A 12288-nucleotide genomic window follows, 5' to 3' on the forward strand; every position below is an offset into this window, starting at 1 on the left:
ACTTCTATCCGACAGTATCGATGGAATATTCTCTTTAATTTTCATCTTCATACGGCGTAAGTTTAGCTTCATTGTTGGGGCCAGCATAACAATTTTTTAATTGAAAAAAATTTACCGACTTCTGCCAATTTCATTTCCTAATATTCTAATTAATCCAAAATTTTTAGCAAGAAAGGCTAATGAAATTTTCTCCATAACTATAATTAAAAACTCATTACCAAATAACGTATTGAAGGAAAAATCTAGTACTCCATAACTTTGTACTATAAGTAGTTAATTTTTGGCATGGCCTGTGCTCAAAATTTCAGTATATAGAAGTATGTGTATGTGTAGTGGCGGTGTGGTTGAGAGGCGGCGGGGCAGCACCACAAGTGGTAGAAACAGTCTCTCCACCACTTAAAAACGACACCCTCCACTTGTCAGACACTGGCTATCACTCTACTCCGCTCCTCTACTCTTAACTAACTTCACTCTCTTCTCATCCACAACCAACTAACTTCGACTAAAAACTAGGACTTCCCTCACTTTACTACACAACACCACACAACCTTCACTCTTGTCTGGTCTCACCCACAATCCATGCCACTTTTTATGTTGTCATGTTTATCTTCATCTTAAACTGTGTAAAAAGTGCAGGAAGCAGCACCAGCTTATATATATTTTTTACTGCTGCTACTGCTACGTACAACCATTTCAAGTACTCTTGCATTCTTAACTCGCCACCAATTGTACTGAAAAACACACTCGCCAAAAAAAAAAAAGAAAGGAAAAAAGTGATAACAATGGGAATGGCGGAAGATCATGTTGGACAATTGCAAGAACCAACTTTCAAGCACTTTTGCAGGGTATGCAAAAGAGGGTTTGGATGTGCCGGAGCTCTGGGGGGTCACATGAGGAGCCATGCTGTTGGAGATGTTCGGATGCATCAATCGAGTCGCGATCAAGAAATAGGCACCAGCGGCTTCATGAGAAGCAATAAGGGGGAAGGAGGAAGCAAGCATTCGTACTTCCTCCGAACCAATTCCACCAATCGATTCACCGGTGCTTGTCCAGCTGGTGAAGATCTCCAAGAATTTAATAATAAGAGGGCCTTCACCCGCTCTGCTTTCCATGATGAACGCGGGAAATTTTCATCTTCCGTGTCGTCTTCTGAATCTGAAGTTGAAGAGATGATGCTCAAGTCCGCGCGAGCAAAATCCAAATATTACGAGGACCGGCATTGTGCCGCCTCCAGCGAAGAAGAAGATCTCGCGAATTGTTTGGTGATGTTATCAAACGAATCATTTGTTCAGTCGGATAAGGAGCAGGAAAACACGGACAAACACGTGGAAAAAGGTATGTTCCAGTGCAAAGCTTGTAAGAAAGTGTTCAATTCCCACCAAGCACTGGGGGGACATAGAGCCAGTCATAAGAAGGTGAAAGGTTGTTATGCTGCTAGATTCAACAGCAGCACCAACCTCAATGATCAGGATAATGACAATAATTACGAAGATGTCTTCTACCAACACGAGGAACATTTGGTTCCGTCAGAAAATTCTTCAGAGCCAGGGCTTGATCTTGATTTCTCACCTCATCATGATCACCTTCCAAAAAATACTACATTGTCAAAAAGGAAGTCCAAAGCTCATCAATGTTCGATTTGTCAGAGGGTGTTTTCATCAGGACAAGCCTTAGGTGGGCACAAAAGATGTCACTGGCTAACCTCAAACTTACCTGATAATACTATCATACAGAACTTACGTGAGTTCCAATTTGATAGCCAACAACTATTCAAGAAGCCTATGCTCAAAAAACCCGAGCCACCGCCTCTTGATCTCAATTTCCCTCCATTGCTGAACAATGCAGTTGATAATCTGCACATGAACTCAGCTGATGATGCCCTCAATTACGAAGCCCCAGCTAGAATTTTTCTCCAACTGTGGGGTAACGAAGAGGCTGACAACAATACTAGTAATAATAATCATCAGCAGAAATATACTACTAAAAGCGTGGTTCGTGGTTCATTGCATGATGAGGACGAAAGAGCCAAAGAAGATGGTTATAGAGCGAAGCACATTGCAAAACTGAGTAATCTGAAAGATATGAATTTGGATGGAGGGTCTTCTCGGTGGTTACAGGTGGGGATTGCTTCAACTACTGATATTACAGCCACCCCATGAAGTGATTGTTAGTGTTAGTAATTAATTAGTTATCTACTTTAAGCAAGACTTGTAATTATTACATGTTCTTCCATGTTAAACGTAGATATACTTGATTGTCTCTCTGGAAATTCAATTTACAATTTCATCAATTTGTGCTCTATTTTTTTCCTACTGCCAATATTGAGTCTGCTGCCTTTTTAAAAACAAAGAAGTGATAGTATATATTTTGTAGCTAATGCATTACGGAATTTTTTTTTTTTTTTTTGTGGTCTTATCTCTAGGGGGCCTCCCTCCCTACTGTCATATCCAGGTTCAAATCCTGAATCTGGCATTTGAGAGTGAAGGGAGGGGTTAAACAAAAAACTTGTGGTTTATGCAGATACGGAAGAAGAATATATAAATATATCGAAAAAAAAAATGTGGGAAAGAATGAAGAAGCTAGCTTGTTGTGTATCTGGAGTCGGCTGTATTGGTTAAATGCTGGCATGAGGATCACATAAAAAACTGTTTACCCAAGCTGTGAAGTCAAAGTCAGATGCAAAGTACTAATAAAACCATGTGATTAATTAGGACATTTACAATTGATCGTTCTTTCATAAATTACCCCATATGCATGGATTATTTTTTCAACCAGAGGAAAATGCATGGAGTTTGGTGCTTCACTTCTCCTATCAATGTATTGTCTAGAATTGAAGTGAAAAAGAGCAGTTGCCTGTTATTCATGGTGTAAGAAAAAATGGTTGATTTTTTTTTCTCTGCTACTTTTAATTCACTGAAATCGTTAGTACTCATATCATTTGTAGCTGGTTCAAACCATTTTGAAAGACCTCCGGCTCCACCCCAGCCCACCACACATATCATATCACATATGGTACCGGCGGCCAACAGGACATTATGCCCTGTGTCTCTAGCCGATCATCTTCAACGAAGACCAGCTTAACATAGAGCCAAAAATTGTGCTCCTGTTCTAGCTCATGCAGGGAGTTGAAGGTCCATCTACAAAGGACCACCCTGTATCATATATTTATAGGATAGCCCCTTCTTTATGAATTAAAGGCTGCCGTGAGATGTTAGTGATTTGCTGCAACTTTGTCGGTCATTATTAGCTCTAAAAGTCTACACTATATTATAAGACGGACGCTATGACATAGAGTATGGTTAAGGATGCTAACAAGTTTGATCAAATTGAACACCTACCATTTAAGCTTATTTGATTGTTTTAACGAATTTGAAATTTTGTTTAAATTCGATTTGTTTATTTGTAAAACCAAATTTGAACGAGTTTTTTTTATATCGAATTTAAAAACTATGAAACATAAAACACAGTTCAATCTTTATTTAATTGGTCAACGAATCAAGTTCAAACGAACTCCTGCTACACAGAGTTTAATGTATCCAGAAGAAATCGAGTAATGCCACTCCTGTGGATGGCAATGAGTTTCTGATTTTTAGACTCAGACTTTTCCACAAGATCGAGATGCTTATGGCATGCTCTTATTTGTTTGTTGCTTCTTAAATTATTGCAAATAAGTTATTGGCATTTTGAAAAAAAAAAAGTAATTTGTAATATAAAACTTAATAATTTACTCTATAAAGTCATATTCTGAAGGTTTCTTTTTTCCTTCTTCCAATATTAAAGTCATCAGATTCAAGCAAAGGATAAAGGTTGGAAATAAAATATACTTAATTACTAGAACATAGTCCCTTGATAGGCCTCCTCCGTAACATTTCGTTGGAAGGATAAATTCCGCTGCCAATTGCAAATGTCATTAACATTTTTCCTTTGATTTATATGCCTTCAAATGGACTACTAATTAATATAAATCATCTTAAATTAAATCTAAACCTACCTACTATGACTCAACGAATCAGCCGGGAACTTGCGTGACAATGAAGGGGGAGGTGAGAATGGCGCGTGGGAAACAAAGCATGCGCAATAACAGGACATGTCCATGTACTGCAGATCATACTTGCTCTTTGTATGTGTACTTGGGCTTTCATCTGCCCAATCCGTGGCCATTGGCATCTTCAACTTTCTCAAAATTGAAGAATTGGTTGCCTAGGAATGTGTGTAATCGTGTTTGGGGCATATCAACGAGACAGTTCGTATCTGATTCGTACAATTAGTGTCAATTTTGGTTCAGAAATTAGTGTCAAATTTGTTTCGGGGTACATTTATTGAATCGTTTATGCCTTCTTCATCTGCTTTCATGGAGCATTACAAATTTACAAATTGAAGTTCTTGAAGGTTGCATTTTCAAGTTGAAGTTCCTCAGAGGTGAGTTGGACATTAGGTGAAGCGTGAGATGTAAGTCTAATTACAGTTCAGGAGTTCAAACTCTTTCACCCGTATCTAAAATTCGAAAGATATGTAGCAGTATCCTCCTTTTGATCTAAACGTGGAAACCACTCCCTCTAACTTTTCTTGATTCAATTGAGCCCTCTCTTAGATAGGCTTGAATACTGTAGGAGTTGACAATTGATAAAATAATAATAATAATTGTTGTAACTCAATTGGATCGTTCATTATATAGATTAAAGTAGAGTAAGAGTTGACAATTGATCCAAAAAAAAAATAGCGAAATTTTCCTCGATTTAATTATTACTGCTATAATTCTAATTGAGGGAGATAGATCAAACAACTGAAATATTTTAACTGTGGAGCAAATGATGAACTACTAATACCACTAGTACACAACTAATCTTTTCTTTTTCAAAAATATCTAACAACTTACCACTTTTTTTTTTTTTTATAGTAGGTGTTTCTATCACAAAGATCCTATACTTGTATAAGAATAGATTTCATCATAGTCTAACAATTGATTAATCTTATCCTTCTCTAAACAAATTTACTTAAGAAGAGAACCTAAATTCTTAGGGCTTGTTTTTTAACTGATTCTGATTTTATAAAAATTGATTTTGTATAATTAATTCTTGAAAATCATATTTTTCATAATAACTCATGTGTTCTCGTTTATTATTTAAAAAAAATCTATTTTAATGAATGCATCAGTGTTCTCAAGAAAAGTTAAAAAGTTGTTTTTGACAAAAATATTATCAATTTACCCTTATAGGCTACATAAATAAAATTTTTACTAATTAATTAATTTTAATGTAAATAATTACTTTTCTTGTGAAGATTCAATGTTGGATAAGAAAAAAGGAATTGAGGGAACATAGATGAATCTAAGAGTGGGGCAAAAATAGGAGAAAAATAAGGAGACATGCGGCATACAAATTTATCTAACCTTTGGTTAGTAATTATGTTAAAATTTGGAAGGAAATTTAGTTGATGTTTAGCTTTTTTTTTATTCAAAAATTCAAAAATTAGGTATTTAAAATCAGTTGAGAATACAACAAAATAGCGTTTTGAAAATCAAAAACTATAATTAAGTTTCTAAAATGAGTTTAGATCGGATCATATTTTTATCTTCTACTCTAAAGACATTTATACCCGAAAATATAACATTAGATCAAAGTGAAGAAAACTATAGTTAAACCAACTCTAACTTATAGTGGCATACAGACGTATTGACTGATTTTTTTTTTTTCCCGTGTGGATTGAAGGTATATTATCACTATTTTTACAATTTGCATTCAATTAGGCCAAAAAAAAAAAAAAAATTAGAGCAGAGAAAGGGAAATTAACACACGCCTCTGGTACACTGGCGGATGCATCATCAGCATCATTTCTGTTTGTTCCATAATTGATGCTTGAAGCTGGATTGTACTAACTGCATTACGACTTCTTTACGAATGCTCTGCGCTATTAGACTCATCTGGCAAAACGCATTTCTTTTGGCCTGCAATTTGCAGGCTGAATCAATTGTACCGACCGGCGAGCCGGACTGGACTCGGCAGCAAGACTCGAAAAGCCATTTTCTTGGTTATCCTTTTCTTGTCTCGTTCTGATCTCATTCTTTGAAAAAGTGCGAATATTTACGGACAGTTTGATAGTACTTTATATTGCTCCAATTCTTCATTAATCTGTTTATAAAAAATGACTTCCTTGTTGCATAGCTATTAGTGGTATGTTCAAAGTGAGAGCCATTTTTTTTTTCGGTGAAAAGCCGCCACCCAAACGCCCACCAAGCAATCTAGTAAAGAATTGCTTCTATATTTGCTTTACTTGCTAGAAGTGCAAAAGAATGTGGCTCCAAGATTTAAGTCTTGTTTGGGGTTGTGGTGCATTAAAAAAAAGCGCTTTTAAGCATTAAAAGTATTTCTAAAGTATTTGGTAACTAATATTTCGTAACTTAAAAGCATTTTTGTTAAAACACTTATATCAGAAGTGTTTCTTTAAAAACCATCGCAACCGCAAAATGGGCATTAGAAGGGTTAGGTTTTAATCCTTTTTTTTTTCCTTCTCATTTCTTATATCTCAGCCTTCCTCTGTTAAAATTTTTTTAAAAAAATGCAAAAGAATGTTGATTTCAAGTGTTTACACTAAATTTGGAGCCTCCATGCCCAGATAGCCATTAATAGCGAAGGGTGTTCATCAGTTAGAAATCGGAAATTCGGTAAAAAAACAAAATTTTTAGTTTTTTTTTTCCTTCTAAAATCAATATGCAATTACAGTCCAAACTTCTATTTGGAAGTTTTTACTTTGGTCGGAGAATCGGTAATTCAGTAAAATATTTGAATTTTTCAATCAAACACATCATGCACATAAGAATCTTTGAAATATTATATAACTATATAAATCATACGTGTACTCCTCAATTCATCAGTCATGACCATCAAGATAACCATTCAAACTCTTAAAGGTAAGGTAAATATTCTGAGACATAATAAAATTGCTAATAGTAGTAGCCTAGGAGCAGCAAGTATGAGAAAATGGAAGGATAAAAAGAAGGCAACAATCCTTACTTTGCAAGCCCCAGACTTCTTTCATCGCTTGCTTTATTAGTACAGAAAATGACCAAGTCTGAAGCCAAAAATAGACTAACCAATACAACGACTAAAACTTTTGCATTATTGCTTGAATCTTATTTTAGACAATCCAACGAATACAACTATGTGCTAAGTCTTTTTATGTATTTAATAAAATTATTTATTAGTGATTTATTATATGTATTGTATATAAAATATTATTAGTAGTAATTTGGAAATTCGGCCCGATAATCGGGAATTTGGGAATTTAATTTTAGAATCCATTCCCCAACTGATTTACCCAATATGAAGTCTGGATATAGATTGGTTTTCTCAAAACCCAAATTACCGAATTCCGAAATCTAATTTAGATTGGTTCGAGTTATTCGATTTTTCCAAAGCATGAACACTCCTAATCAACAGCTTACAAATGGCTTTGAGGAACCGGCAATGATGCAATTAAACCACTCCAAGAAATAGACAAATATGGTGACCATAAATATCAGATAGAGTACTATTTTTTGAAATATTATTTGGAATAATTACTGTAGCACTTTTTGTGATGTAATGTACGTGAGATAAAAAGTAGTTGAAAATATAAAAAGGTAAATTGAAAAATGTGTTTATGATGCAAGCAAAATATTATTTGAGATAAATTTGCAATCCAAACACACTCTTTGCCTTATCAATTTAGAGATCCTTTCATGAATTATAATTCACTAAAGTTACCTCAATTATAATTCACTGACAATGGGCAACTATTAACAGTCCTCTCATTCCTTATTATTTTGAAGTGACTTTTATGCGGAAACTGATCCTCATTACATCGTAACGGATAGACTAAAGTAGTAGTAGCAGTAGTAATAGCTTTTGCATTGTTGACGTGATCTACGGGTTACTTTTTCTGAAGAAAGCGCTACTAGACATAATCTCTAAATCACCACATACTATAATATAAGACGTGCCAATATTGCACTCATGATAGTTGTAATAATAATAATAATATCTTGCTCTGACATTATATTAAATGTTTTTTCAAAATTAAATTTCTATAACGTGGACCATATTCAATAGACAATGATACAAAGTTTTTAAAGAAATGAAATTTATTATTATTAGTATAAATCAACCAAAAAAGGTTCGAGAAAAGTGCAGCAGCCCTTCTTATGGCATGAAGCTTTATCATCATCAATGCCCTGCCCGTTTGGTCACAACAAACCCCAACAATTCATTGACTCGTGCGAGATAGGCACGTATTGGTTTTAGCGACACTTATAGAGCTCATGAGTTTGTTAACTGCCATGGAAGAATAATGTTAATGGGTCTAATCACATTTTTTGAGAAGAGAGATGATGCAGGAATTAAGTAAGTGGATCATCAATGTGCTGGAAGATAATGACATTAATATATGTTTAGGTAGAGAAGTAAAGAGCACTTATTGTGGTAACAATTTGGATTCATCACTGGTTTCAAAATTGATGTAGTACATTTAAGTCGTATATTTCTGCAATTGAGAATTTCACTGAGAGAATCGCAACGATGCTGTAAGGATTTATGCATTCTGTTATTTGACGATAGAGTTTAGAAATCAAAGTGAAAAATCAGAGTATGGCTGAGGGCGCAACACGACTATTTTTATTTTTTCTCAAACTATCTTAAATCTTAGTTCCACCATATCAAATTAGAACTTCAATATTGTTTGGATTGTGATTTTTCGAGGGAAAAATTTTACGTTTTTCGTGAGCATATTTCTCAATTATCTTTTCATCTTACGTACGTCAAATCGTTATAATACGTTTTTCAACAACAACTGGCTCTTAAAAATAGCAATCCAAACAGTTTCAATATCTTCTGATTTGTGTCATGACAATCTAGAACATTTTCCTTGAAAGGCATAAAATGATCCTCTGTCTTAAAAATGAATGAAGTTCACAGAAGCCGGTTTATGAACACTTTTAAAAACGCTACTTCACCTAAAAGCCGCATAAATTTGGTTGCGTTGCACTGCGCGACTTTATTAAGGGCCTAAGTGGACTTGAGTAAATTGGCCGCATAATCTAGGGACTACAGAAAAAGTAGTGTCTGGTATCGAACAAAACTATGGGAGAAGTAAATGGAAACCAATTCAATTCTAGGAATTCAGAGAATAGCAACAAATTTAGACGATTTGGTGGTGGTGTAAATGTATACTCTTTTGGTCTGCAATTCAAGACATTTATTATTGCTTGCTTGTTTTACTAATCCTAAATCCAAAATTCTGTTGAAAATGAATTAAAATCTCCCATGAGAAACAGTCCTAGAAACAGAAAACACCGCCTCTTAGTACTCGCATCAAAGTTTGGAATAAAGAAACAAAACTACGGAAATGGCAAGATTTGCATGTTACTTGTCCCTCTTTATGTCTTTATCCATTCATCCTTGTCACGCCTTTTCCAATTTTCCCCCTAACCTTCCAATTAAAAACTTTGCCAAATGAAATCATCACCTTCAATTACATTTTACAACTAATTATGCACATACAAATCCATAGTTGGTTTCCTTGTAATTACTGGGATTCCGTCCTAATTAAGGTCCATCTAAATGACAATTTTTTGTGCATTTATTCGTAATATGTGAGATGTTGGGCTTAACAATATAGGTCTCCCTTGTACCATTATCATCAAAAAGAAAAGAAAAAAGGGTTAAACTCAAGAATTTATAATATTTTGTCTTTTTCTTTCTTCTTTTTTTTTTATTTGTTTGGTAAAAATGAAATATTTTTGGGTGGAGTGTGCCTTTTTGGTGGAAGAATGCTTGTCACCTACTCCTCTTAAGTTCCTCACTCCCACTGTACTTTTACTACTTACTTCTCCAAAGCTTATAGGACAAGAGAGAGAAAATCAAGGCAGCTATGTTGAGAGAGAAACTCAACTGAGCTGAATATATATATGTACTGCTAGAAGTACAGAGCACACTACACATTCACTATACAAGAAAATTAAAGAAGATTACAGGAAAACCTCTTCAATCTTTAGCGTTGTTGTGTGGTGAAAAAAGCCAAAAAAGAAAAATGGTGAGGCCGGAGAGACACAAATGTAAGCTTTGTTCAAGGAGTTTTCCGAGTGGAAGAGCTTTGGGTGGTCATATGAGGTCCCATTTGGCCAACTTGCCGCTTCCTCCCAAGACACCCCAAAAACAGGAAGCCAGCCGCCAGCTCCCACCACAGCCCGGTGGTGACGGTTCAACCGAGTCAACAACTTCATCTGATTGTTCTTTGTCAGAGGAGGAAGTAGTAGTAGTACAAGTGAAGGAATGTGCAGCTGAAGATAAAGGGCTGGTTTATGGACTCAGAGAGAATCCCAAGAAGAGCTTCAGGATGGTAGATCGTCAGTTCTTGGATGGTGGTTCGGTGGTTGTTCAAGACAGAGGGAGCGAGACCGAGTCAACTAGGAAACCAACTCGGAGAAGATCCAAGCGAACTCGGAGAATGCTTGTGTCTGCTGCTAAACAAGAAGGAGCTGATGAGGCACTGATTAAGGAGAAGAAAATGATGAAGACAACTGAGTCATTGTTGGAGTTGGAACAACCGGTGAGTTCGGTCTCTGACACTTCACCTGAAGAAGATCTTGCTTTATGTTTGATTATGCTTTCTAGAGATGTTTGGAGGAGGACTAGTACAACTACTACTACTTCATATGACTCCGCAGAAGAGTTGAAACTCTTGAATAGTAGTACTAAAAGGAGGCACAAGAAGCAGAAGAAGATCAAGATTAATAATAATGATTCTTCATCTGGTCAAGAAGGTGAGTCCTCAGAGGAATTAGAATTACCAAGAAATGGTGTTAGTAGAAGTTGTAGTATTAAAAATGTGACGGTGGACAAAAAAGTGCATGAGTGCCCATTTTGTGGCAAAGTTTATGGGTCAGGTCAAGCTCTCGGTGGCCACAAAAGATCACACTTTTTGGGTTCATCAACAACATTAACAACTACAACTACAGCAGCCACAACTGCTGCTGCAGCAGCAGCAGCGGCTGAGAGCTTGTTACTGGAATCATCATCAAATTCTGCTAAATCTCAGCAAGGTACGTTGCTAATGATAGATCTTAACTTGCCAGCTCCAATGGAAGATGAAGACATTGACGATGATCATCCTCGTGAAAGTGAAGACATTAATTTGCATCATAGAAGAGGCTTCTGCAGTTTCAGATGCTGATTTCACCAATCCCATCAACCATTGACAATCAACAAATTTTAGAGAGTCTATCAGTATTCCTCCTTTGCTTTTTTATTTTTATTTTTTTAAAAAAGTATTTCCTATTTTTGAGTTTCTTTGTGGCAATATGGTCGATTCAGTTTTTATCTATTTGTAGGAATGCATTAACTTCAAATTGCCAATGTAAGCTTACTCTCCCTAGTATCCTTCCATTGGTAGTTGCAAACTTGCACAATACATTGCTTTGTTTCGATATCTTCACAAGAAATGTGCAGTTAGTCGCTGCAACTACTGGTGCGCCCCACAGCTAGCTAGTGGGGTTACAGGAGAGCAAGAAAGACTTTGCATTATTCTACTGGTGATTAATTCCTATACATTTATGTCTTCCCTTAATTAGCTTGCAATTTTTTCAGGGATATCTACAATATTGGTATTATACACTATTATCCATCATCCCATTTTTCTTTCTTTCTTTTATCTTCTGGGGACTTTAGTTTATCTTGTACTTCGTGGTTCGTGTGCATGGTGGCAATTCTCTTAAAGTTTTGCTTGTGAAACAAGAATTTTGTTTCTGCAAAAAAGTAAAGAGTACCATATATTAATTGTGTCCAGTGCTGCTGTCTACTTGTGAAATTAATCAAACTCAGTTCAGTTCCTGTTTACAGCTGTTGTTACCTTCGTGATCTGTTCCCTTCTTTCGGTGTGGTATAAAGAATTCCTGAAAATCCCATTTCTTTTGTTCTCTCTCATCATTGGCTTGGTGGCTTTGTCTGCTTAAAGGACAGGGTTCCAGACTTCCATTTCGTCCCTCCATCCATGTCCGCCAGAATCTTGATTTTAAAGACCGAATTAACCTCTCAAAAAAGTGCATGTGATGTGATTAAGTGCCATTCTTGCATGGACCCCTCCCTAGTCTCATGGATTAGCAATGTTGCTGGGAAGTTGACCTCAGATTCTCCAATTCTTCAATCAATTTTGGCTTCTCACATGTATAAACAAATGTTTTTGGTGGCTTTGAAACGGTCCAAGAGCCCGAGAAAGTCAGTAGACTCAGTAATAGTGCAGCTGCAGGCTTGCAGCTCA

At 35.9% G+C, this 12288-nt stretch overlaps 1 protein-coding gene across 1 annotated transcript; it reads left to right on the forward strand.

Moving 5' to 3' along the window:
- Positions 1-782: 782 nt before the first annotated feature.
- On the forward strand, positions 783-11500 carry LOC113780847. The gene is made up of 2 exons (XM_027326630.1): positions 783-2117; positions 9961-11500. The coding sequence occupies exons 1-2, from the start codon at positions 783-785 to the stop codon at positions 11203-11205; spliced, it is 2580 nt and encodes an 859-aa protein (XP_027182431.1). The 3' UTR covers positions 11206-11500.
- Positions 11501-12288: the final 788 nt, after the last annotated feature.

The sequence above is a fragment of the Coffea eugenioides genome, chromosome 8, assembly GCF_003713205.1.
Source record: "Coffea eugenioides isolate CCC68of chromosome 8, Ceug_1.0, whole genome shotgun sequence".
In the NCBI taxonomy this organism is placed as follows: domain Eukaryota; kingdom Viridiplantae; phylum Streptophyta; class Magnoliopsida; order Gentianales; family Rubiaceae; genus Coffea; species Coffea eugenioides.

What these genes read in the sequence shown, in the direction of transcription:
- LOC113780847 (XM_027326630.1), top strand. Translation starts at nt 783, where the DNA reads ATGGGAATGGCGGAAGATCATGTTGGACAATTGCAAGAACCAACTTTC. An exon ending in GGTCTTCTCGGTGGTTACAG is followed by an intron (nt 2,118 to 9,960) that starts GTGGGGATTGCT and finishes CTAGAAGTACAG; the next exon opens with AGCACACTACACATTCACTA.